The following is a 26,907-nucleotide window of genomic DNA, read 5'->3' on the forward strand; positions in this document are numbered from 1 at the left end:
CCCAGCCTTTTAAACACCTCTTCCCTTTCTTTGCACCATGTCTTTCAGCCTGCTATTCTTTTTCCTCTCCCTTGGGGAACATGTCTTGTTTATTACGGTATATTAATAATTTTTACTTATGGACCGTCTGACAGCAACTGCTGTCAGACGGTCCATAAGTAAAAATTATTAATAGACCGTAATATTACACGCAACTGAGGAAGACAGAACTATAAAAGTTGAAGATGTCTTGGTTATTTTTGGGAATGCGTTCTGAAGTTTCGGTGGCGCAGCGTAGTAACAGTCCCGTGTCTGTTTTATCCTTCTTTCTTCATACTCCATCTTCTCCCCTTCCTCTCCTTCGGCATTTGAGGCCACTCTTTGTTTCTTCTACCACCCTCTGTGCTCCTGAAGGGCGGCCAATGCATTTGACACTTAACTGGTGACTCAGTAATGGGTCATTCCATCCCCAGGTCGACAGGTAGGGTTTGCACGTACCCCCTGTTACCGACCAGGTGCAAGAAGGGGTGATTGCTTGAGCTGTTACCTACCCAATTGAATTTGGTCCCTCTGTTTGGAGTTCTAGAGGCGGGACCTGAGGTGTGAACAATCGCCTAAGGCAGGTGAACCCATCTCTGAGTAGGCCCCCATTTGGATGGGGCACAGCATCGGAGATGCTGGCTGCCATGGGGGATTTTTCCGCAGTGAGCCAATCTTCTTCATCTCAATCTACATGTACCAAAAGTAAATGGAATGAGGCTAAGCTTCACTGACTCTCTAAGCTGCACCTCGGTTCCTGGTGGTATCATGTACAAAAGGAGGTCAGTCTTTTGCTACAGTTAATCCATTTGTTATGCAGAGAAACGTTGATGCAGTTGTAGGCCCTATGAAATCCTGCTCTTGCTTATGCAATGGGATTTTTTTCTGGAGACCAATTGCGATTTTCAAGCCTACCACTTCGCTCCCCTAGGGCTGTCTCGTTCATATTGAGGTCAATTGTGCTGAATTCTTTGCATGGTGTTATTTACACTTGGCTGCTTGATGGTCCGACCAAGGGGAAAATCCAGCACTATCTCTCTGATTGGGGTGACACTGCAGGCCATCAGGTAATGAAAAAGGTTGATGCAATTTTAGTGCCTATGTGAACTCTTTTTCTCACATTTGATTGAAAAGTGCTTCCATCGAAGATTAAGGCCAGGCTATGGAGTCATCACTGCCTGACCATACATTCCAAACCTGCGTTGCTACCATTGTTTGGGTGTTTCTTGTGGTAGAGATGCTCATGGGGATGACTGCCTGCCTCGTCCTACCAGCTGTATCAGTGTGCCGCCTCATCCCATTAGTTTCCCATGTACTCAATGAGTGGCTGTCCAGGAGATCTGGAAGAAGGAAAAAGTACCCCACCCCCTTCACTCGCAAGTTGTTGGCTAGTCGAAAGCCCTGCACTTACAGCATCGTTCTTATATGGCTCGCTCTACGGAGTTCATGGGCACTCAGATTTGCGACCTCCAATTCAGTACTACAATTGTAAAATCACCCAGTATCACGGTAGCATCCCCGTCTCCTCCCACAGCTGCACTACAAGCCACCAAATATTCAGCTGCTACACAACCAGCAGGCCAGAAAGAACAAAAAAAACACGTCCCCAAAGAATTTTTACATCCTTCCAGCCAACAAACGTCTTAGTGTTTGTTGTCAACCGTAAAGGCTCTAAGAAATCAAACAAAGGCAAATGGTCTTCTCCTTCCCTGACTCGGACATCCTATTTAACAGTGTTGCTTTGGGATGCTGTCTGACCTGGGTACTATCTACTAAATAAATGCCTGAAACGCCGCACATTGCACAGAAAAAAAATCCACAAAGATTCAATAGATAATTTCAGTAGGCCTGTTTCTTATTAATTTAAGTGTCCACAAATCAAACATATTAAAATTTGATTTAAAAAAAGTTAGCGTTAGGTACAGAGCAATTAGCTATGTTGGTTTGGCACAAACGTATGGCATTTTGATATTGACAGATTACACAAAATTCCTGTTTCATCAGTTACAAGCTTAGGTTAAAGATTCCATCAATAGCTATTGAAGCTCATTTCAGAATGTTTTCTGCCCCCTTCTTCAGGTGAATGACACGAGCTCAGCTCTGGGCTCCCCTGGAGAGCTGCTGTCACGTCGGTGTGTAGCCCTCTTGAAGACAGCACTCAAGCCCGAGGTGTGGCCCCGTGCCAATGACCTGAAGATTGGCTGGCTTGACAAAATCTTCTTGAGTGTGGAGTCGGCGACTCCCAACTATGGCAACATCTGCACTGCCCTCGATCTTCTTGCTTACCTGGTGACACTTATGAAGAAGGAGAGAATTCTGGCAAACATCAAACCGCTGCAGCGAGGTCTCGCGGCTTGTGTGACAAGCTCCAATACCAAGGTGAGGTGTGAAATCCAGTGCTCACGATTATTATCTGTTTTATAATTGGTGGGTAGGGGAGGAGGAGGGGGGGGGCAGAAAAGAAACCATTAATTACAGAAGGAACAAAGATAACAACTCACTGTGTTGGAGCATTGAGTGGCTAATAGGGACATAAACAAATATGAAAATTAAAAAAAAAAAAAATCCTAGTTCATTGCTTATAATAAATGTAAATTATATATTATTTTTATATGATTCACTTTTGATACATTTGGGCAGTAAAAATTTAATGTCAACATCTAATAGATGGAGTAAGAGTTTGACATTCTATTTCACTTGTGCTGTTGGTGACATAGGGAAATAGAACTGGGGACTAATGCTACAAGCAAGTGGTTGTTAGCAGTACCAAAGTTTACTGGCACTCAGTGGCTGTGAATGTCTTTTCTGTTTGTGTATATCACATTGTGGTTAGTTGCCTTCTGCTTGATGTATCTGCTTTAATATTTAATTGCATTTATACTAGGGAGTATAAATCTACATAAATTTAATTACAGGTAATTAGACTGACTCACAGTCTCATGACACGACTCATGAGCTATTTCCCCACTGAGTCGACTACAGCAACTGTTGCTTCCAAATATGAGGAGCTGGAATGTCTATACTCTAGTCTTGGAAAGGTAAGTCGTGCTCATTGCATTTTTCAGGCTACTTTTTTTGGCATGTACGCAAAACCTTTTATCTCCTAAATTTGCTGTTGTTTGATGTACTTCAAAAGTCATCTGAAATTCCTGTAACAAAGCACAAGAAATCAAAATTACAAGGAACATGTTAAACAGTCATAATCATCATGAACCCGTGATGGAGTTTTATTCCAATTTCAAGCCCACACAATTTCCCATCGATCTCCATTGTGCTGATTCAGTGTTTTCAACACTCTGCTTTCCATCCAATACATATCCTCGCGTTAAGTTCAAAGATATAGTCATATGCACTGAAATTGGGGATTTAAAAGTGCCTGTCGTGTATTTTTCTTCACAGGACTGGTAATGGTATTAAATGACTGGAGCCGGTAACTGTTCTTCTTTCCAGTGATCAAGACAACAAATAAAATGATAGACTATTTTAATCATTGCTTTTCTGTACATGATGATATAATCATTCAGTGTATACTCGTGGTGTTATCCACTGTTGTTATATATTGAGAGTAACCCCTGACTGCAGAACAGATGTCCGTGTCTTGTTATGCCCCGATGATGGCCCTGTAATCCAAAAATGGTTATAAAAGTATTGTTGACGAGACTTACAGCTTGTGTTTTTATCTTAAAAATCAAAACATTTGCAAATTTTGTGCACGCAGAAGTATAGTAAAACCTTTAAAAGTAGTTGGCTTGCAGCATAGGGTAGAAATTATAAGTAGTACACTTTTAAACGGATTACGTGGAAGGTGAAAGAGAAGTATTACAATGATTTTCATTATTTACATTCAGATGGATTCTGAACATGGAGTGCTTACTATAGTTCAGTTCTTTTATCTTGGCGGCTCGCGCATGCCCACCCAGACGCAGGAGATTGCTGCGTTGCCAGTTGCACACAACGCACGCGCCAATAGAAGCAGCGCCATAGTGTAGCATAGTTCGCAAGCTTACGTTTAGGGGGTAGCGCGCAGTTCATGAAGTAAAGCCACCACGGCCGCATTAACCCTTTCGCTGCTACAAAGACGTGCTCCCTGCATTCCGCGCTGTGCGCGATTTTGTCATTGCACTGCTCGCCTGTGCAAACACATCGTGTTCCGACTGCTTTGACACTCTTTATCATTCGATTCCACAAAAATTATTTGGCCCAAAAATTAGATTTTCACACATCTTCTTGACTGATACCTTCCCCCCATAAATGACTTAATTTTGTTTCGATGTTCAACGCAGTTATTATGCAGCGTTAAATATAGTAAACCATTGCACGAAATTTTGAAGAGTTTGCAGAGGTAAAAGTCCATTGAGTATACTTTCCATATGGTCGATTTTAGTTGCCACAATGTTGAGAATGAAATGTGGACAAGATACCTAAATTTCATATAAAATTTACTGTATAACAATATCTCATTTAAGTACCACTTAGGTGTCGTATGTAATATTGAGAAATATTCCGTCTTTCGCGACAGTAACAAAAGTTTTATTTACACTGAGCGCGTTTGGCTTTATTTTAAAGCCCTTCAGTCAATCGAAAGGAAGTAGGACAAAATACATTAAACAAAACTGTGGACTTACAAAAACATTAGGACTTGAATATACCGTCTAACATTGAAGTGCTCTGAGCTATGTCAAATATAATTTTTGTGTGTGGCACACACAAACATCATTTATTTGCTAAAACACTGATCAGCCAACACAAACGTTGAATATTGTGTTACCGCAGCACAAAACTACGAAAGGTGACTTGGCAATGGAGGAGACAAAATACTGTCCACTGAAGATGCTTCAAAAGAGAAAAACGCGTCTGGTCTAAATAAGTCGCTTATTACAGTTGCAGAAGAGGAATACATTTCACTACCATTGGTAAAACTGCGACTGTGGAACAAAAACAAGAAAGAGAACATGAATACCATTGTGTATGTGCCATACCTTTCATTGATTGAAGTGCTTTAAAATAAAGCCAAACGCGTCCGGTGTAAATAAAACTTTTATTGCAGTCGCGAAAGACGGAATATTTCTCAATATTACATACGACACCTATGTGGTACTTAAATTAAATGAGATATTGTTATACAGTAAATTTTATAGAAATTTAGGTATATTGTCTACATTTCAGTCTCAACATTGCCGCAACTAAAATCGACCATACGGAAAGTATACGCTATGGACTATTAGCTGTGCAAACTCTTCAAAATTTCGTGCAATGGTTTACTACATTTAATGCTGCATAATAACTGCGTTGAACATCGAAACATAATTAAGTCATTTATGGGGGGAAGGTATCAGTCAAGAGGACGTGTAAAAATCAAATTTTTGGGCCAAATAGTTTTTGTGAAATCAAATGATAAGCGTGTCAAAGCAGTGGGAACACCATGTGTCTGAACAAGCGAGCAGTGCAGTGATGACAAAATCGCCCACAGCACGGAATGCGGGGAGCACGTGTCTGCAGCAGCGAAAGGGTTAATGAAGAGACAAAGCACTAGAAATTTCAAAAAATTGCATTCAAACGAATATAATTCATGAAGTAAGGCACTTCGATATTGTTTTTAAAAAATGAAAATATTAAGCACCACACAAGGTTTGAACTCACAGCCTTTCACATAGAACCCAAACAGCTTATCCGTTACGCTATCGCGGCTCGTCCGCCTATAGGATGCCATGAGGAGTCTAACACGTCACGCAAAATACTGGCAAACACTGTTGGTATAACTATGATTTACTCACGCTTCGTCGAAGTACAATAGGAAATAAACAATTACCACTGTTCTTTATTGCGAAAAAGCAGTATAAAAGAAAGTCTGCTATCGAGACATTGCTTTTGTTCTATTACTTTATTTATGACTGAACGTTTGTAAAACTGAAGACACTCGTCCACACTCTGCACTGCAGTTGAGATCTGGCAACGTCGTTCTCTGTTCATTGGCTGACTGTGTTTTGTGACGTCAGATGCACAGAACGAACCTAAACTCGGCCGCCAACATAAATGACGCGCACTTTTAACTTGTAGGACAATAATTTATTATGTCAAGACGGCCACTAATTTCTGTAAATATTCGGATTACCAGCTTTGGCATGTTAGTTCCATCTTCAAATGTGACGATAATCCAAGAATAGTTTCATCTTGCTCTGTAAACACTAGCTACAAGCACACTGAACATAATGAAAGATGGAATAAAATTGCATGCTTCTTCCGGTGAGTCTTAACATGTTCTTTTGGCAACATTTTGTTAAGCATTGGAGGAAGAATCATTAACACAGCTAAGGGTACTATTCAGCCACTTTGTTGCACTCTCCTTTTTTCCTGAAAGATGCACGACTGAATACTGTGGCATTTTGTTCCAGTTTGTTTGCGAAGGGCTGTCTCAGTACGAGAAGCAGGCCAGTGCCAGCCCAACAATGCTTTATGGCCCTCTCATGATGCTCAAATCTGCATGCATCAACAACCAGACCTATATCGACCGGCTGATCACACCATTCATGCGAGTGCTACAGAAATTAACAAGGGAGCATCTGAGTCCGAGTATTCAAGAGCAGAATGCAGCTAGCACAGGTATGATTTTATAGCTATATTTCAACTTGGTGGTAGCAACTATTAATTATCAATATTTCATAATGGATGACGATGATTGGTTTGTGAGGTGCTCACTTGCGCGGTCATCAGCGTCCGTACAAAGTCACAATTGTTACACAGTCCAATTTGTTTTTACTCAGTCCAATGTAGCCAGTCACAAATGACGAAGATGATGATGATGATGATGATGATAAAACACACACACACACACACACACACACACACAGTCCCCGGGCAGGGAAAATCCTCAACCTGGCTGGGAATCGAACCTGGGACCCTGTGATCTAGAGGCAGCAACGCTTGCCACTAGACCGCGAGCTGCGGGCATTCACAATGGAGGGTCCAGTATGGAACAACAATAATATTATGAAAAGGATAGATTGCTACTTGCGATATCGAGGAGACACTGAGTTGCAGGCACACACAATGAAATGACTGTTATACATTTAAGCTTTTGGCCGAAAGGCCTTCATCCGAAATGTGGTGGGTAAGGAGGAGGCATGTACAACTCACCTAGCAACCCTACCATGCTCCTACAAGCGACACAACCCCCTACCCCTACCCCTACCCCTACCCCTACCCCTACCCCTACCCCGCTATCCTTGCCACTCCCCACCCTATGCCGCCTCCTTCTCTGTATGACTGATGCCAGATTGCTGCTCCCTCAGTTGCCGTTGTGGTCCGCAGTCCGGTCACAGCGGCTGGAAACACAGTTGCTGTGTGTGTGTGTGTGTGTGTGTGTGTGTGTGTGTGTGTGTGGCTGGAATCTTAATGTTTAGCAGTCTTCTCATAGAGCCTGTCTGCGACTCAATGTCTCCTCTATATGGTGGGTAGCAGTCTATCCTTTTCAGATTCAGTATTTATGACACAGTAAATGTGAATGGAATGAGATCTTTCAGTGCTACGAAATGTTCTTTACTTTGAAATAGTCTAGCAGTGATCAGTGTAAAAATTATTGACACTGTAATGTGGTGTAAAATTCTTTTTTCTTGACCAGGTGATAGACATGAAAGAATTCATGTTTTTTTTTTTCTTTGCCAGCTGATTGATAGACACGAAATAATTCTTATTCTGGCAGATACCACTTTGGCACTCTTAGGCATAAATTTTTATGACTTCCTATACAAATACATTGTGTGTCAGTTTTACTGAAGATATTTCAATATCTCGAAAACTTAGCACTGGCTCAAAGAAAATGAGTCATAAAATGTGTTATACTCACAGTGGGAAAGAAAATGATGTGAAAAATCCCCTTCTCCAGAAAAAATGTACAGAATAGACATCTGATTGATGTTACTTTGTTTTTTACATGTCTGTGTTCCTAGTGTGTTGTCCAGCAAAGCGACGCGAAAAGTTGTTAGAGGTTTACCTATGGTAGGCACAGCTTTCCTTCGTGCTGTCACCACTATTGATCTTCCTAATATGGATGAACTTAAGAAAATGTTGAAGAAAATTGGAGATAATCCCACCAGTAGGTTACAGGTAGATATTCTTATTTATCCCGTTATAATCATCCATCTCTTCATAAGATTGCAAAGAAAAGAAGACTGGTTGTTAGAAATATATTACTTAAAACTTATGCTGCCATTTGTTTTTTGCAGCCAGCCACTGAAATTACGCAAGGTATATAACAATTCATGTACTAGAAATGGAAAATACATTACTATAAAATATGAAAATTCTTGTAAGAACAGGAGCACATGTATATTGACTCAGGTTTGGAATTCTGTACCCCCTGACCAGTTTGGTGAACAGACTTGCATCAACTATGGAAAAATGAGAGAGAGTCTTGTAGGGATGGCTTTTTCTCCTGATCAAAATAACTGGTTGGGTACTTTCACAGCACATATGTAATGAAGTATTGATGTCAATGGACCTACTGTTTGAAACATCAAGATGAACAGTAGCCACTTCCCATAAAGTGACAGGAAATCATAGACAAATGTTAGATGCCCACAACAACAAGAAAATACAGCTTGCTCTCTCACAACACCGCATCCTTTGTTAGCTGGACAAGATACTATAGGCATCTCTCCTCCACTCCATCATAATAAATTGTGTGAAAGGAAATTACAACACATATGTTGTTTTTGATAATTAGGAGACTCCATCTATGGAAAACCATGGATGAGGAAGATGGATGTTGCTGGTGCCGTTAAACAATTAACCCCAGACATTGACAACAGCACTTCATACACTATAAAGAACAGCTTATTTTATTTCCTATTTTCCATCAAATATTGAGGTAATCGCAAGTACATTTCGCCAACAAGAAGTCATCATTTGCTCATGGGAAAGCTATGTTACACTACTTTCCTATACTCTCCACATGTTACATCCGCTTTTTCAAAGTGGCAAAAAGAACATCCAGATCGTTAATGATGATATAGATGTGTTTCTGTAATACTGTACTTTTATTGGAAATGGACACTTCTAATAATTTTGGTGACAATAGTAAGGCCTCGTGTGAGTGATGCAACTGTTGATCGTGTTCGGCAATCATTTGAATGGAGTCCGTCTAAATCAACTCATCAAGCATCACATGAACTTCAAATACCGCAAGGAAGTGTGGTGAAGATTCTTCATGAAGGTCTTAGGTTGCATGCTTACAAAGTGCAAATTGTGCAGGCCTTGCAACCGAATGATTTGCTGACACGTGCTGAATTTGCAACTGAGATTCTTAACAGGATTGATGGCACTAACAATTACTTACGTCGCATATGCTTTACTGAAGAAGTCACCCTTCATATCAGTGGAATGGTAAATAGGCATAATGTCCGTATATGGGGTTCAGAGTCTCTACATGCTATTGTATAGTTAAAGCGAGACAGCGAAAAAGTGAATGTTTGGTACGGCTTTGTGCATAACAAGGTTTAAGGACCGTTTTTCTTCCAGCAAGAGCGAACACCCCCCACCCATTTCCACTGAGCTTTGGTAGTTCGTGATTTCCCGGATGAAACATTTGGATTGGAAGGAACAGTTCAACACCCTGCCCACCTCGCTCTCCAGACATTACGCCCCTTGACCCTTTTTTTTTTTTTTTTTTTTTTTTTTTTTTTTTTTTTTTTTTTTGGGGGGGGGGGGGGGGGGGTCTGTATTGAGGACAGAGTCTTCATCACACCAGTTGCCAGTTGCTGACGTCGATGAACTGAAGGCTAGGATAGAAGCTGCTGTGGATACATGTGACAGAACACATGTTACGAAACACCTGGCGAGAACTGGAATACTGCCTCGACGTTCTCTGAGCTACCAAGGGAGCACACGTTGAGGTTTACTAATATAAGTGGTCTTAAAAAAAAAACTAGTAACATTAACTTATGTAACGGCTGTGCGTGCTTTAAGAGGCTACGATTCTGTCTTTTTCTCAATCTGGAAGACAGTGCTGCTGAGTGCACTTTGTTGGAGACTTTGAATTCCTAAGTGAGATTTACATGGATCATCATCAGATAATGAAAGCGGAGTATAAACTTTTTTCACTTTTGTATAACGAAAGACCACGTGAACCAATGACACAACTGGGACACAAATTGCTGACAACCAAGATAGAAATCTCTTTTAACTTGAAGTCACTTCCACAAACAGATGAAGTCACACAAAACCGCATAAAACATGCTCTCTTGCAAGTCATTTACTATAAATCAGCAGAGCAGCTGTCACGCCCTATGTTGTATCTCAGTGACTATGGGTGGAAAGTAGAAAATACTTGTGCATTCCTTTAACGACAATGAATTTCTTAGGCCCTCCTTAATCAATGGAATTAGTAGCATCTAGATGTATGACATGAGAGTGAAGTAATTGCAAGTGCCAATCTTTTAATTTATCCTCACAACAATCTATAAATGTGCTTCATCAGAGATCTGTGTGAATATTTTCACAGCCACCAGAAGTAGCAAGGACTGCATCAGCAGTGATGAAAGTGAAGTTGAAGATGATATTGACAGTTTGACGTATGACACACTTTAGGAGAATGTTGACTGATACTACAATGTGAAAAAAGTAACAGTAAACAAAACACAGTGAAAATAGTATTTTAACTTATTATTTTATAAAATAAGTTGTCACATCAGGCATATAACTTTACTGTAATCGTATGATGTGCAAAAATGGAATGTAATTGTAAATGTAAAATTGTAAACACACCAAATCTTAAAAGCTTATTATCATTTTACTAAAGAATAAGAAGTTGTGGAACCCCATCATAATTAGCATCGTTGAGTGTCTCTTGATCATATAAAAAAAGAGAAAACAACCTTCATACCGGTTGTTAATGATTCAAGTCTGAAACTGCATGACTATAAGGCATGAATTCTTTCCTGTTGATTGATAAAGAAATTATATTCTTCCAAATAGGCTTTGAAACTGCTATAACCTTTCAAACAGTGCTGAAGAGGTCTTTAAAAGGAGCAAATTTAACTTTCCGTGAATCTGATTACATGTCTTCTTACTTTTCCCATTATTATGCATAGAATGTATTAAAACATTGACTTTGGTTGCAGGAAGTGATCTGCTGATTCTCAGTTTAGACATGGTAAAGAACCGTGTAGTTGTGATGGGTGCTGATATGCGAAAGACGTTCATTGGAACAATACTGGTTGGTCTGATTGAAAAATCACCAGATATTAAAGTTATGAAGGCTATAACTAAGGTGAGGTGGTATCTTACTAAATAGCTAGGCTAAGAATTATGTTGCACGAGGAGCAAAATATGTGTATAATCAATTCTTACATAGATGCTAGAGGACTGGATGAAGAACAAGAACCCTATTGCTATTAATCAGACTCCAACACTGAGAGAAAAATCCATACTCCTGGTTAAAATGATGCACTACGTTGAAAAAAGGTTTCCTGATGAATTAGAACTGAATGCCCAGTTCCTTGATATTGTTAATTTTGTGTACAGGTAAGGAAAACACATTTAGACTCAGAAACTGTATTGTTAGCTGAGTAGTTACAAAACACCAGACATTTAAAAATGTATTGTAATGGCTGTAAATAATGGACTTGCAGAGATGAAAATCTGAAGCAATCTGAACTGGGAACAAAGTTAGAGCCTGCATTCCTGGCAGGTTTAAGATGTGTCCAGCCTCCAATCAGAGCTAAATTTTTTGAGGTATTTGATGCAAGTATGAAACGAAAATTGCATGACCGTCTGTTATACATCATGATTTCTCAGAACTGGGAGCCTATGGGACCACATTACTGGATAAAACAGTGTATAGAACTCCTAGTCATGACTGCAAATCCAGGTGTGTATATATGTCCACATTATACAGTTTAATATTTTATTTTGGGTATTAAACAGATTTGTATTAGCAACAACTGTCAGAATTCCTTTGGAGCCAACCAAATGTATGCCTCAGAGATGTGTCAGCAGTGTGGATTTTATATTGCTATTAGGAATAATCGTGACTGAGAACTTGCAAAATGTTTTAATTGGTTGGTGGAAGATTTGTATTGAGTTCTCTTCTTATATGTTGTGTGGTGTCTAACATTTTAGGGATAACTTTTGGGCTTAAAAGGGGATTATCTGAATTTAACACTCTGTAAAAATGAAGGAACAAAACGTAAGAGAACATTGACAAGACATCCTATTTATTGAAGTTTGAATGAACTGTGGGATTCCATCAGACACTGCTACCTTTTCCTAACTATGCACTTCGTATCTACTACAAGTGATAAGATTTCTTTAAATATTATGTTGCCCACAACACCAAAATTGCAGTAAAAAGAAAAAGTGTGAAGACATGAAGATAAGCAAAAAAGCAGTCTCTTTTTTATATATAAAAATCAGGTCAGGCTATTGCTTCTTATTTTCATCTACGTCTACATGGCTACTGTGCAATTCAATCTTAGTGCCTGACAGAATGTTTACCGAACCATTTTCACACTGTCTGCACTGTTCCACTCTCAAAAAGTGCAGAGGAAAAAATGAACACTTAAATGTTTCCATGCACGCTCTGATTCCTTGTTTTTTATTAGGATATCATTACTCCATATGTAAGTGGGCCTCGACAAAATAATGTCGCATTCAGAAGAGAAAGCTGGAGATTGGAATTTTACAAAAAGACCTCGCCACAACAAAAAACACCTATGTTTCAATGATTGCCACGCCAGTTCACATTTCATATGTGTAACACTCTCCCCCTACTTTCTGATAATACAAAGAGCTCCTTTCTTTGAACTCTGTCAGTGTTCTCTGTCATTTCTACCTGGCAAGGGTCCAAAACCTTGCAGCAGTATTTCAGAAGAGGAAGGAAAAACATAGTGTAGGCAGTCTTTCTAGTGGGTTTATTGCATCTTCTAAGTGTTCTGCCAATAAAACACAGTCTTTGGCATGCCTTCCCCAAAAATTATCTGTGTGAATCATTCCAGTGTGAGTTGTTTGTAATTGTAATCCCTAGGTATTTAGTTGAATTGATATCCTTTAGATTTGTGTGAGTTATTATGTAACCAAAACTTAACAGATGCCTTTTACTTATGTGTATGATCTCACAAATTTCAAACAATGGGATGGTATGTAACAATATTATGAAAAGGAAAGTTGCTACTCACCATATAGCAGAGATGCTGAGCGGCAGATAGGTACAACAAAAAGACTGTCACAAATTAGCACACGAAAACGGAACTCGGCTGCCACTTTTTGCACCATGCAGATATCTTGTCTAAATAATTTTGTTTTGATCTTCTGATGACTTTGCTAAATAGTAAATGACAGTATTATCTGCAAACGATGTCAGATTGCTGCTCAGATTGTTTCCTAAACTATTTATTGAGATTGAGAACACCAGTTGACCTTCCCCTACTTTAATGTTGTAATAAAACTTTTAAAAACGGTTCTTCCATTTATACACATTCAACACTAATGCACTTTGTATTAGAATGCATCCAACATTGTATGCAGACACAGAATAGAGGACATTTCTGAGTAATATCTATTTGCTAACTTTGACATGTTGGTTTGATTAGATCTTCCCAGTCTTAACAGTAACACAGCAGTTCTGCTGTATACAGCATAGCCATCCAGTTTCTGATGACTGTATCATACATCATGTCACTACAGTTGGAATGGGAGATACATGTCAGCTGCTTTGAAGTATCAGCATAATGAAATGATTGAGTAAATATCAGAGAAGTTGGATAAAATTCCTAATGTTTCCTTCATTTACTCAAGTTCCATCTTACAGTATCCAGGAATCCCTGTCTTGAATGGGTAAGTAATTGTAGCAATGGAGAAAGCTGACACCGGATCTGGTTAGCTGACTGGGAATGTCACAGAATTACAAAATGAAGTGCCATGACAGAATTTGAAAGGAACAAGTTTTGCTTTGCAAAGTCTCTTATACTCAGAATTCGGAGATCCCACTTCCAGAATACGAGTACATTAAGAAACATTTACCTCTTCCAACATAAATCTTGTGAAAGGAATGTATAACTAAAATTAGTGGAATTCAGGTGCATACAGAATGGTACTTACATGTATCTTCCCACATACCATTCGCAAATGGAATAAGAAAAGTGGTAGGACACTGACTGTGTACCCTCTGGCACATACGCTGTACGGTGGCTAATTACTTAGTTTTGTGTTTTATGGATCATAATTGTGATCTCTTGCTGTGATGTGGAATGAGCTAATTTTCAATCGCAGTCCTTTTGTGGTAGAATGTAATGAAGTAGTAGTAGTAGTAGTAGTAGTAGTAGTAGTCGTTGTTGTTGTTGTTGTTGTTGTCAGTAGAGCACTACTCTACCCACCTGGTTAAATGACATGGCAGATGCTTGTTCCCCATCACTCATTCACATGGTGAAACTGTGTGACAGATGCTCATTCCCCATCACTCATTGCAGGAGTGCAGCACAGACAGCAGTTGCCCCACTCGCCATCAGTGGACCCATACTCACTCAGTGGCTCTGCCATATGGCTAAGAAGACATGGACTCTGTGTAGCTTCATCGCCATTTAGTGGCACTAACAGGCCTGGCAAGCATTGGAATCCATTTAGAATTTCTTTGTATCTGTCAAATTTCCGTATTTTGTATAATGTGTATCTGAAACTCATAAAATATTAGCACAGCGACTAAATCAGGGTTTCTGCTGGTCATAAAAGTAATGATAATGAACAGACAGTCACGAAATTGATCATGTGGCCATGAATTTGGTCTTATGTATCACTCAGGTGCAATTCTAAGGGGAAGAAGCAAGTTAGCACTATGCCCAAAAATGTTGTATCCAGTTCATTTAATAAACAAGAAAATATATATGTAGGGAACTTGTATGTGCAAGCCATGTTAGCACAGGGTCTGCATCTGCATTTGGAACCTTGAGGGGACAGGTGTGGAGGGAGAAATTTGGAGATGTGACTTTGTTAACAAAGAGCCTTATGAGGTGTATACACCTAGTGGAAATTACATTTAGACTAGCTCTGCCTGAGGCAGTGCTGCCATCTAATTTGTTGTTGGAGGAGTATCTGTTAGAACTACCAGACATAAATCCCACTCCTCATCATCTTTTTCTTCTTAAAGGCATTTCTTTAAAACTTTTAGGTGCTGAAATTTCAAGTTGAGTAAAAATGTAAACACTGAATCTTACACTGTAATATTTGACATCCATATTGTATTTTCATAATTTTTGTGTCTTCAGAGTCTTTCATGGTGGCGCAGGCCCTTATGTCATCTGACATCACTCCGTCCTATGGTATGATGAAGCTGTTAGGAACTGCTCAACTTGCCTTCAGTGCTTGCATTACTCTGGCCCTCTTAGGAAGGCTCCAGAAGCTACCATTGCATCTTTGTCAGCAGAACACCATGCCAACCCCGGCACTCAATGATTTTTAGCTCTTGATGACGACGGCGGAAATAGCTATTAAAAGCTCAAATGTTTTGTTTGAAGTGACTTGGCTTGTAAATAGAGAAGATTTTATTGTTTCATAATTGCTGTTGTATTAAGAAAAATTTTACCAACCGTATTTATGAGTTGTTGTGAATTTAATTAAAGAGATAATGGAAGATAGTGGAAAAAAAGTCAGGAATCTGATGCTCTGAAAACCAGTAGATGCCCTGCAAGTATGATTAAATACAACAAAAATTAGAGAGAGAGAGTTGAATATTCAATGTTATTGAAGGTCAATTATTTAGATGAGGAATTGTAAACTTTTGTGAATGAGTAACAGGTGACAAGTGCTTGCAATTAGTCCACAGCTAAAATTGCACTGACAATGAGATGTATTTTGTACAGAACACATGAAAATGATGTAGCTTGAAAAGTGTGAAGACTTATTATAATTGTCAACTTTGTTTGTAATTAACAAAAAACTTCACTCCAGCTATATTGTAGGATGACTCTTTTGAGTAAATCTAGAAAATGAACTAATAGGACTCTTTACAATTGATAATATATTAACTGCACTGTCCACAAAGAGGAAGGAAGCACAAGATTTAGTGGTAAGCAAGGATGGGAATTATCTGAATAATTATTTGAATGAGTAGAGCATTCAAACATTTTTTGCAAGATATTATTCATAACTAAATATAGAATGTCATTATAGTGTTTGTTTGCTTCTTGCACAGAAGTATATAACTAGTGTTTGTTTCCTTTTCTCAGTGCAGCTTCTGTTTGACAGATGACTTGTTAATGGTTTGTCCAAAAATGTGCCTTGGTGTCGTAGTGGTTGCTGCCATAGCTCAGCGTGTTCTGTCAGAGGGGTGGCCACCTGAAAAAAACTACAGTTCTCATTTACTGAATTCCAAAGATATCATGCAACATCCGCACAGAACACAAGGGAACATATAAAAAAGAATTGGTTAACTTCTTGTTGAAGGTTAGGTGACCAGTCTTCTGTTGGTCGATCGGGTTTTTCTTTTTCTTGTCACTTGTTTCTTTGGTAACAATTAAAGAAGTGCCAAGTTGCACTTGTTTTGGAGTACACATTGAACTGTAGGTCCTCCTCTAACTGGATGTATGACTAGGTTCAGAGGCAACAAGAAGTCAAGGCCACACCACCATACCTGGTAAAGCAGTGCAGTGTTCACACAAACCTGTGGATTGAGCACATATTTAATTGCTTTACTGCGTAACAAATACAGCATAAAAATACTCCATTGGTGGGGTGGCTTTAGCAGGTGCACTACTGACAGAGCCCAATTTAACTGATTCTGCACTTGCCAGTACTTCCCCCTCCCCCTGCTAACATGTGGAAGTACTCTGCGTAAGTAGCCAAAGGTGAGATTGCAGCCAACAGAAACTCTTGATATGCATTGCCCTCCATTGTATTAAGATTGCTAACTGTCAGATATGGTTGTCTCTGATATAATGATGCTAGTCATTTGTGTTTGTTTGTTAAAAATGATTGAACAGAATAACAACTAGCTGGTTGCTAACAACTAACATTAACTCACTTTTAATCCAAAGTCTCCAGAAATGTTTGTGGAATTATGCTGGACGTCAAATGTTATCAAAAAGTGTTAGGGCTAACTCTGAGTAAGGTATCCTTTAGAAGATCCTACATGCATCAGTGCAGTTACACATAGTTTTGAGATTCAAAAGTTTCAGAAGAGGCACTCTGTTTGAGTACAAAACGAGTTCATAATATTGCAGAACTACCAACTTTTTTATCAAGACATTGTCAAGAAATGATTGGAAGATGTTTTTTTTCTTTTCTGCAACACCTGAAAGTATTACAGCAATGTCTCACCTACAATTAAAAAATAAATAGTTTCCCTATATTGCTGCCCGTGAAAAGCAAGGCTGTAGACACATATAACCAAAGAAAACATAAAAGGAAAATTCATGTTGAATGTGATTTGGGAATTAAAATCACTGTGGAATCACAACAAAGTTATTTGCCAAAACTAGAGTGGAATTTCTGAACTTTAGCAGAAGACGAGTGTGATTTGGAACTTTATATCAGTATCCTGAAAGGAGTTACAAATGCTGATATCATCTTTGAAGATATAGAACATATTTTCTTTAGTGTCTCACAATGGCAATTATTTGAAAATCAAATGAACTTCCAGATGAATGTGGGAAAAACAGTTGTTTCGAAAACTAATTGATAAACAAATTATTTAATAAATAACAAAGAATTTGAGCACTAAATGTCATTGGAGTTCAAATTTATCTATTATATGCAATGCTTCTTATTCACAGACAGTGAATAAATGTTTTCATTTGTGTAAACGAATAATGTTTTGAATGGATATTTGTACTTGTTATCCACAAGTAGCAGAAAATAATTTTTGCCTGTTTGTGTAACTCTAGTGGTAAAGGAAACACGTTGTTCATGCGCACACTTCAAATTTGCACTCTGTATGCATGTGAGTGCTAGCTCGTGATTTCTGCATGGATATGGACAAGTGAGTGACATCCACATGGTCATTGCCAAGTGTACGCTCACTTGTGTTATTAGGTGAAACAGCATTTATCTCCTTCAGCAACCTCTGACAACATTTGCGAAGGCTTGTTTGTGCACTCTCTCATACACCACAGATGCTTGCAGACCACGTAGATGGGCCACGAACTTTCAGGACCCTAGTTGTCAAGCAAATGTGATTTCAGTTTGCATTTGGAATTATATTCATTAATAACTGCTGTCAACCTCTGACACACTATTGTTTATATTAAAATTCAACTAACTAGACAAAGATTTTTGTGGTTAAATACTTCACTGCCTTCTGTGCTACAGTGAGCCAGAGTGATACACAGTGTGATTTATAACATGCAATGTCTCACACTGTAATGATTCACTTATAAAGGAGAATCCAGGATGGAATAATGATAGTCTTATGAAAAGGATAGATTGCTACTCAACATATAGTGGAAATGTTGAGTCACAGAGGGGCATAAGAAAAAGCTGTCAAACAAGTAAGCTTTTGGCCAAAAGGCCAACTTCCGAATTACACACACACACACACACACACACACACACACACACACACACAGAGAGAGAGAGAGAGAGAGAGAGAGAGAGAGAGAGAGAGAGAGAGAGAGAGGGAGAGAGAGAGAGAGGTTCGAGGTTCGAGGTTCGAGGATGGCCTCAAGGATTTGAGGAGAGACTGGAGCTCCTGCTGCATTTCTGGAATGGGGTCACTGTGGCATAGTTTGTAGGTGGACAAATTTGGCAGCTGGCGGAGTTGTCCTGCCAGGTAATCCTTGCTTTTCAAAAAATCAGTGGTGGAGTCTTTCTCAGCAGGTAGGATTATAAGGTCAGGATCAGTTTTCAGGTGGTGGATTGCAGCTCTTTGTGCAGATGTAAGGTTAGCTTGCATGTTTGGGGGTTTGGGAAATTATGGGAGGCAAAGTTCAAGGTTAAGAAATTTTGGAAAGTTAACAGAGGGTGGTTTGGGGACAGTATGGGTGGATTACAGTTCGATGGAGGAGAGAACTGAGTCAGGCAGGGTTCAGTGTTGGTCTTCAGTTTAGTCAGTTTGTTAGGGTTGGTGCTGAAAATGTGTTTCCTCTGTAGGTGCCGGGTGAAGGAGTGGAGGTCTTTAACAAGTCCTGCGTCATTGAATTTGGGAGTTGGGCGAAAGGTGAGGCCTTTGTGAAGGACTGATACTTCTGTGGGGCTAAGGCTTTTGGGGGAAAGGTTCATGACTGTGTTTTGGATTTGTTTAGGTTTTGTATGGCAGTGGGAGGGGTTTTCAGGGTGGGGTAAATGGAGTAGGTCTGTGAGGCTGGGTTTGTCAGTTGTGAGCTGATATGAGGGAGGTTTGTAGGTTGTTGCAGAAATGGTGTATAGTGGTAGTCCAAGGTGGGAGTAGGTGGTGAACAGGTTGGAAGCAGCGGCAGCTGGCCAAGACATAAAGCAGTAAAAGGGAAGTAACCAATTTTGTGACATTTTACAAGTTCCTACCTAGTAGCAAATTGTATAGTTTCATGATAATATTCTTCTCGAGTTTGCAGCCAGATCATAACGTCTTCATGACACAATATTTCCGCGGTCCAACTGGCCAGCGAGATCGTGTACCAGCACTCTCACCTGAAGATGGCGGCCAGTTGGACCGCTGAAATATTGTCATGAAGACGTTATGATCCAGCTGCACACCCGAGAAGAATATCAATTATTATGCCGGGAAAGCCTTTGTATAGTTTCATCTTTGTGCTTCGGTAATTTAGTATCTAGAATTTCTGTATTTTAAGTTGATATTTAATAGACGCAGTGTCTGAAAGTAAACTCTTTTTGTGACAGTACAAGTTCCTTATCAGGAGCGAATTATTTAGTCTCACCTGAGTGCTTTGGTACTTAAGTTTTTGAACCTCTGCGTATTAACCTAATTTATTGGACACATTTCTTATGTTCTTGACAGCGTCTACGTAAAGTTGCATAGCACATGTCGATAGTTCTTTGTTTGTCTGTGTAGTGTAGTTTTCCACAGTCTTTAGTATGGATAAGGACTGTGACCGCTCTGTGCAGATGCTATCCAAGTTGGTGACAAATCGCTCCAGGCTGTGATGGCTTCGATTACACAGCTTGAAGCTGCAGTGGATGGGCTCATTGTTGTGGGCTGGCCATGGGGATTCAAAGGATATCCAGGACATCTGAATCCAGTGATCGGTCTGCAGCGATGACCAGCCCAGTTACTGTTCGCAGTGAGGTTGACTTCTCACCCGTGGTAGAGTGGATGGTCGCCTCAGTGTGGCAGGCAACAAAAGACTTCCCAAGGGGTTGAACGTAAGGCCTCCCCAGTTAGTCTGACTAACATGTTCCAGGTGCTGTCAGTGACTGACACTGTCCCTCAGCCAGATGCAGTTGCTTGTCCTGTTTCAATGGAAACCTCTCAGTTGGCGAGATCTAGGAAATCACAGAGGGTGGGAGTATTAGTAAACGTATATTGTGTTCAAACATTATGAACTAACTTGAAGAGGTTCTATTGATGCATGTATTGGCGCAAAGTCAACACAGATTTAGAAAACATCGTTCTTGTGAAACACATCTATGTCTTTACACACAATAAGTGTTAAGTGCTGTGGACAAGGGATTTCGAATTGGCTTTTGATACTGTGCCTCCCAAGTGGCTTGTAATCAAATTGGGTGCTTATGCAATATCATCACAGTTATGCAGCTGGATTCGTGATTTCCTCTCAGAGAGGTCAAAGTTCATAGTTATTAACAGAAGACAGAAGTGATTTCTGGCATTCCACAAGGTAGTGTTATAGGCCCTCTGCTGTTCCTTATTTAGGAGATGATCTGAGCAGCTGTGTTGGTTGTTTGAAGATGATGCTGTCATTTATCGTCTAGTAAACTCATCAGAAGATAAAACAAATCTCAAAACTATTTAGGAAAGATATCTGTATGGTGTAAAAATTGGCAATTGCCCCTACATAATGAAAAATGTGAGGTCGTCCGTATGAGTGCTAAAAGGAATCCATTAACCTTTGGTTGCACAATAAATTGGTCAAATCCAAAGGCCCTAAATTCAACTAAATACCTAGGTATTACAAGTATGAACGACTTAAATTGGAAAGAACACACAGAAAATGTGGGGAAGGCAAACCAAAGGCTGTGTGTTATTCGCAGATCAGTTAGAAGATTCAACAGATCTACTAAAGAAACTGCCCATACTGCACTTGTCCACCCTCTTTTGGAGTTCTACTGTGCGGTGTAGGATCGTTGCCAGACAGGATTAACAGAGTACATTGAGAAAGTTCAAAAAAGAGCAGTTCATTTTGTATTGTTGAGAAATAAGGGTGTGTGTGTCCCTGACATGATACAGGATTTGGGGTGGTAATCATTAAAACAAACACGTTTTTCATTGCGTCGGAGTCTTATCACAAAATTTCAATCACAAACTTTCTCTTCAGAATGCGAAAATATTTTGTTGACACCAACCTACACAGGGAGAAACGGTCATCATAATAAAATAAGGGAAACCGGAGCTCGCACAGAAAGATACAGGTGTTTGTTTTTTCCGTGCACTGTTCGAGAGTGGAATAATAGAGAATTATTGTGAGGGTGGTTCGATGAACTCTCTGCCAGGCACTTAAGTGTGATTTGCAGAGTATCCGTGTAGGTGTAGATGGTGCTGTGCATGTTGCTCCAGTTCATACAGGCCAAGAGTTTGTGTGAGATGGGATCCAGAAATTTGGTTTTGTTTAGAGGAGGAGGTTTTGCAAGTGGTTTGGGCCTGATTGACATGGTTTTGCAGGATAATATTAGTCAGGATCAAACACTGGCAGAATCTGAACAGATGGAGGTTATTGTGCAAGGAGGGGCTGCAACCAGAGCAACCAGAGATGGGTAATTCAATGGTAAGGCCATTTGGTCTGATTCCATGAGGCAAACACTGATGGAAGAACAGTATGTGGGACTGGGCCCTGGCTATGAATAAGGAAATATATTCTGTATTGGCCCGGACGGAAGGACCAAGGATCCATGCTGGAGAATAAAACCATGTAAAAATATGTAAATAATGTGAAAAACATTCGTAAAAGTTTGTAAAAATACACCTACATACGTAGGAAAAATCATGAAAAGGACGGAATCAATGAAGTATGGGGAAACACGATGATACCTGTGGGAGCAGGCCTATAGTGAAAGGTGAAAACCAACTGAAATTTACGTGAAAACACAATGAAAGAAAAATAAATTAGTAAAAAGATTGTAATGTTGGTTGCAGTTTGGCGGGGGGAGTACGTGTGAAGAAGGGGTGGCAGCAGACACGACTAGATTAGGTGAGGCTAGTATGTGCATAATGGAATAAGAGAGGACGACTGGGGTGAGGGATTTCTAAGGATGAGGTGGAGGTTTGTGTGGTACAGGAAGGTGTGGAAAATAACACAAAAATATACGAGAATGACACAGGATGAGTGATCAGTTTGAAGGTCTAGGATTAATGATACCAGCCAGTGTACTGTGGGCTGTGAGATGTTGCACCAAGAATCAGTTTCACAGCCTGCGCCACCCGGATCCTTCCTACCAACACCAGATTTTCTGAATTGCACAGGTGTGAACAGTTCCCGTGCTATATATATCTTATATTCCTGTAACCCTACTGGCCTTGATCTTCATTAGAAATTGCACTTCATCACTTATCCCCTTCCCTGTTCCTGTTCCAGCATTACACAGCCCTCTCTTCCACCAACACACTCACAGTCTTTTTACTTCTCTCCTTTTCCATTCTGCCCCCCGCCCACCCCCACTCTCCATCTAACCTCCCAACTACACCTAGCTGCCCTACCTTCTCTGCACCTTGTCTCTGTAAACTCCCACAAGTAGCACTTGATCATACCCAGCTGCTGTCCTGCTTCCCTCCCATTCCCCTGCCCCAATCTCATTTTTACCCCCACCACCCAAACTGCTTCTCCTGTCATGGCAGCTGCTGGCAATTTGGCCTTTGCAGCCAGAGACAGTGGTCACATGTGTGAGTTGCGTTTGTGTGAATGTGTGTGTGTGTGTGTGTGTGTGTGTGTGTGTGTGTGTTTGGGGGGGGGGGGGGGGTCAGGTCTAATTCAGAAGAAGGCATTTTGGCTGAAAGTTTACTTGTTTAACAATATTTTTGCTGTGCCTCATTATGATAATACATCAGTTCTAATTGAGAATGAGGTATCTGAAAATATTCCAGAAAAAAACAAAATATTTTAGAAAGACTTGAATCTTGGTTCTATCAAAATGGACTAAAACTAAATGTAACTAAAACCAAAATGATGCAATTTGAAGCTGAATCAGTAGAAAGGACTGAAATAAAGATAACTTGCAATGATCAGGATATCACAGAAGCAAACCACGTGCAGTTCTTAGGCCTAAATCGTGACAAAAATTTAAATTGGTAGGTACACATAGATTACTTAGCAAATAAACTGAGCAACTTAGCATTTGCAATGTGTATTTTGTCGGGTGCCACAAACATGGATACCAGAAAGATAGTTTATCACTGCTTCTTTGAGTCAGTTATTCGGTATGGCATAATCTTCTGGGGAAATTCAGCGAATGTCACTAGGCTCCTAGTATTACAAAAGAAAGTAATTAGAAACGTGTGTTGCAAAAAAAAAAAAAAAAAAAAAAACGGGAATCCTGTCGACCACTGTTAAAAAATTTAAAAATACTATCTATCTCCTCACTTAACATATATGAGATGGTGTTGTTCTTATATAAAAATCAACATACACTAGACACTTTCCATTTTGACAACAACTACAGCACTCACCACAGAGATAACTTCAAACTTCCAACACATCGTTTAAAACTTGATGCCCAAACGCCATAGTATATGGGGCCAAAAATTTTCAATCAAATGAAAGGCAGTAATATATTTAAAATGGAGCTTGTTTCACTGAAAAGACTACTCTTTACTCTTCTGGTGGAAAAGTGTTGTTATTCTGTTGAATTCATTGAGGACAGCTTCACAGTCTGAACATAGGGATTGTATTACAAGTATTATTTTATGTACATGTGTAGCTGTAACTTAGAAATGTAAAATATAATGTAAACTTTTGTATTTCTCTTAAAGTGAAAAAAATTTCTTTTGTAAAACTTGACATGTCTCTTGTACATCAAATCAAATGATTTGAAAATTGTACGTAATGAGATGAATAAATAACATATCTCCACTATATGGTGAGAAGCAATCTATCCTTATCACTTACGTAGGTGTACATGTATGTAGTTTATAAGAATAGTGCTTATAACCTAAATCAAATATAAGTGAAGCATTACAACATGACATATTACATAAAAAGTGTCAGTTATTCATACATGTATATTTTTCCCCCTTGTAATTTTGAAAGACACAACAGTCAAAGTTCAGCAACAAGGAACGGTGGAATCGTCCTGTGATTGTTGGCTGTCATGTAAACTGTGTATGGCCGCTACAATGAAGATTCTGCTGCTTTCATGTTGCATTGTTTGTGTGCGTGACAGGAAACAGAGAAAGCCAGACATAACTTAAACTATTTAAGCCGTGCACACCAGGAAAATTCTCCGGAGACATGTCATCTGAGCCACCAGGCTGCCTTGAATCAGTGTATTTATTAGTGAAAATCGTATAAAGATCCCTACATTCCTTCCTTAGATTGGACTTCACATACAGAGAGACAAACGCAACAAGGGACCAAAATATATCCAGAAGAAGAAGAAGAAGAAGAAGAAGATGTGGATAGATTTATAGATTTTGGTAATAATAATTTTGCATGGCCCAACGGCCTAGTGCAGGCTTTCAATTAGACTCCACTACACGTCCGTACTGGACAATATTAGCTTTATCCATGAAGGTGCACAGGCAGTACGAAATGTACAAATCTGAGAATGGAAAACAATTTCTCACACAACCTCAACAATGGTTCCTCTGAGCAAGCAGGGAACTATCACTGCCACAGTGTGTGATGGTGATCATGTAGATGCTCTTAATCACACAGCAACAGTCCGCATTACACGAGAAGTCGTCATAATAATCAAAGCAAACATAACTGACATGACAGAAGCCACATGCATCACTCTGTGAGTAGACAGTGGCAGCAGTGGTACAAAAACACATACAAGTCAGCCTATCATAATAACAAACGTCTGCATGAAGAATGGTCGCAGAACTGTGAACCAGGTGTGACAATATCTGAATCAGTTTTTCAGCTAGTGAAAATCATATCAAAATCCTTAAAAGTTTCAGACATCACCCCCATACATGCCGACAGAACTGCGCAGGGGGGGGGACTTCAATGTATGTATGCACATATATGCATTACAACAACATCTTCTCACTTGTAATCACTTTCGCGAGAAATACAGCAGTGTGAAAGGTTAAATATCTTGTTGCACTGCAGTATTCAGCACTGGGGAGTAACAGAATTGCGTGCTGTTTTTTCTAAATTCGAGGCCATTTGCAGAGAACCAGTTTAATTTTGAAGAACACTTCGTTTACATTTTAAGTAGTGAAACTTCCACACTAGGCTTAATTGTAATACTTGAATCATCAGCAAAGAGCAATGTATAAGGGTAGATGTAGCTGAAGACCAGATTGGAAAGTATATAGTGCTGTTGGGGGGGAAACTCTGAATTTTACACATGTATGTGTTCAGTTGCAGTGAGATTCTCAACCTTAATATTTTGAGAATTACATTTCTAAGATACAGAAATATTCAGAGTACCTCACCAGAGGATAAAGGAAGACAATAGATTGTCAGTGACTTTCCAAATGCTGCAGTGCAACATTGTAAAATTTGCCTTGAATTAGTTTCTGTTATATAAGATTTCTAGTTTCGTTCCTGTTATAGCCCATGTCAGGTTTGGTGTCAGAAAATTCGATGCTCAGGTAGCCTGTGATTAACAAGTTCATTGATGTGACTCTTCAAGCTTTCCCGGCGGATATGTTGTAAATAGTCTTCACTGGTTTGCTGCCGGATCACCTTGTGTAAATTCCACAGTATTTCCTCGGAGCATCTGTCCGACATCAGGTTGAACCACCTGAAGATGTCAGACAGTTGCTCTGAAGAAATATTGTGGAATTTGCACAACGTGATCCGGCGGCAAACCCATGAGGACTATTTACAAGTTCATTGATGATAACATGAAAGCTTCTCTTCTTCTTTGAAGTTTAATTACACAAACACTAGTAGTCGTTCTGTCAGGGTCTCTGTCTTGAAGTGGGTGAGACCCAGTAAGTCTGGTGTACTGTCATTTAGGGAAGACTGACTCACCATTACTGAAGTGTCAGTTAATGCTTCACATGATGCACTAACTGTCTATGTTTGCATGGACTCTATGACACCCCATAATACCAAAGTCCTGGAGGTCCACAGTGATAGAGGCAAAGTCCTGATGTATCACGATGACAACTGCTGGTAGCCCCACATAGCATCGGCGGCAAACATCCAAGGTGGGTACACTGGCTGCATCAGACAGTGGGCCACTGGAGGTACTAGGAGAGACTCTTGATACATTGACTGTGGCAGTGGTTGGTGTAAAGCTTAGAGAATTTGTCTTTGAAGAGCATGATGTGAACTGGTGTTCTGTGGTTGTTTGCTGGCATAAATGAGGTCGTGACACACGGGTACAGTTCTATCTACTTGCGGGAATGTCACAAGTGGAGATAAAATCCCTAGGGCCCATGAGAGAATCGCTGTGGTTGTGGATGTGTGCGCTGCTCTCAAGGTGTCTGCTGCAGATGGGCAAAAAACCAGCCTTTTTGGTTACTGTCTGGGATGTTTACTATTGCACAAGGCAAGCATTGGTTTGTGATGGAGTTGCTGGGTTGTAAGCTGACAACTGACTCTTGGCCAACTGCGGGATGCAGGTGTGAGACAGGTTGCTGTCTTGTAGGTGCATAGCCACAGTTACAGCAGTTCCCAG

General features: G+C 39.8%; 1 protein-coding gene across 1 annotated transcript in view; it reads left to right on the top strand.

Annotated features, from left to right (window-relative positions):
- The window catches only part of LOC126419578 (transformation/transcription domain-associated protein), a 435,226-nt gene that overhangs the window by 240,245 nt on the left and 168,074 nt on the right, over window positions 1-26,907 (top strand). The window contains exons 38-43 of the mRNA XM_050086768.1: window positions 2,098-2,397; window positions 2,934-3,056; window positions 6,411-6,618; window positions 11,136-11,284; window positions 11,369-11,538; window positions 11,646-11,884. Of these exons, the coding sequence (XP_049942725.1) occupies window positions 2,098-2,397; window positions 2,934-3,056; window positions 6,411-6,618; window positions 11,136-11,284; window positions 11,369-11,538; window positions 11,646-11,884 (1,189 nt within the window). The remainder of the gene's footprint in view (window positions 1-2,097; window positions 2,398-2,933; window positions 3,057-6,410; window positions 6,619-11,135; window positions 11,285-11,368; window positions 11,539-11,645; window positions 11,885-26,907) is intronic.

The sequence above is a fragment of the Schistocerca serialis genome, chromosome 1, assembly GCF_023864345.2.
Source record: "Schistocerca serialis cubense isolate TAMUIC-IGC-003099 chromosome 1, iqSchSeri2.2, whole genome shotgun sequence".
Classification (NCBI taxonomy): domain Eukaryota; kingdom Metazoa; phylum Arthropoda; class Insecta; order Orthoptera; family Acrididae; genus Schistocerca; species Schistocerca serialis.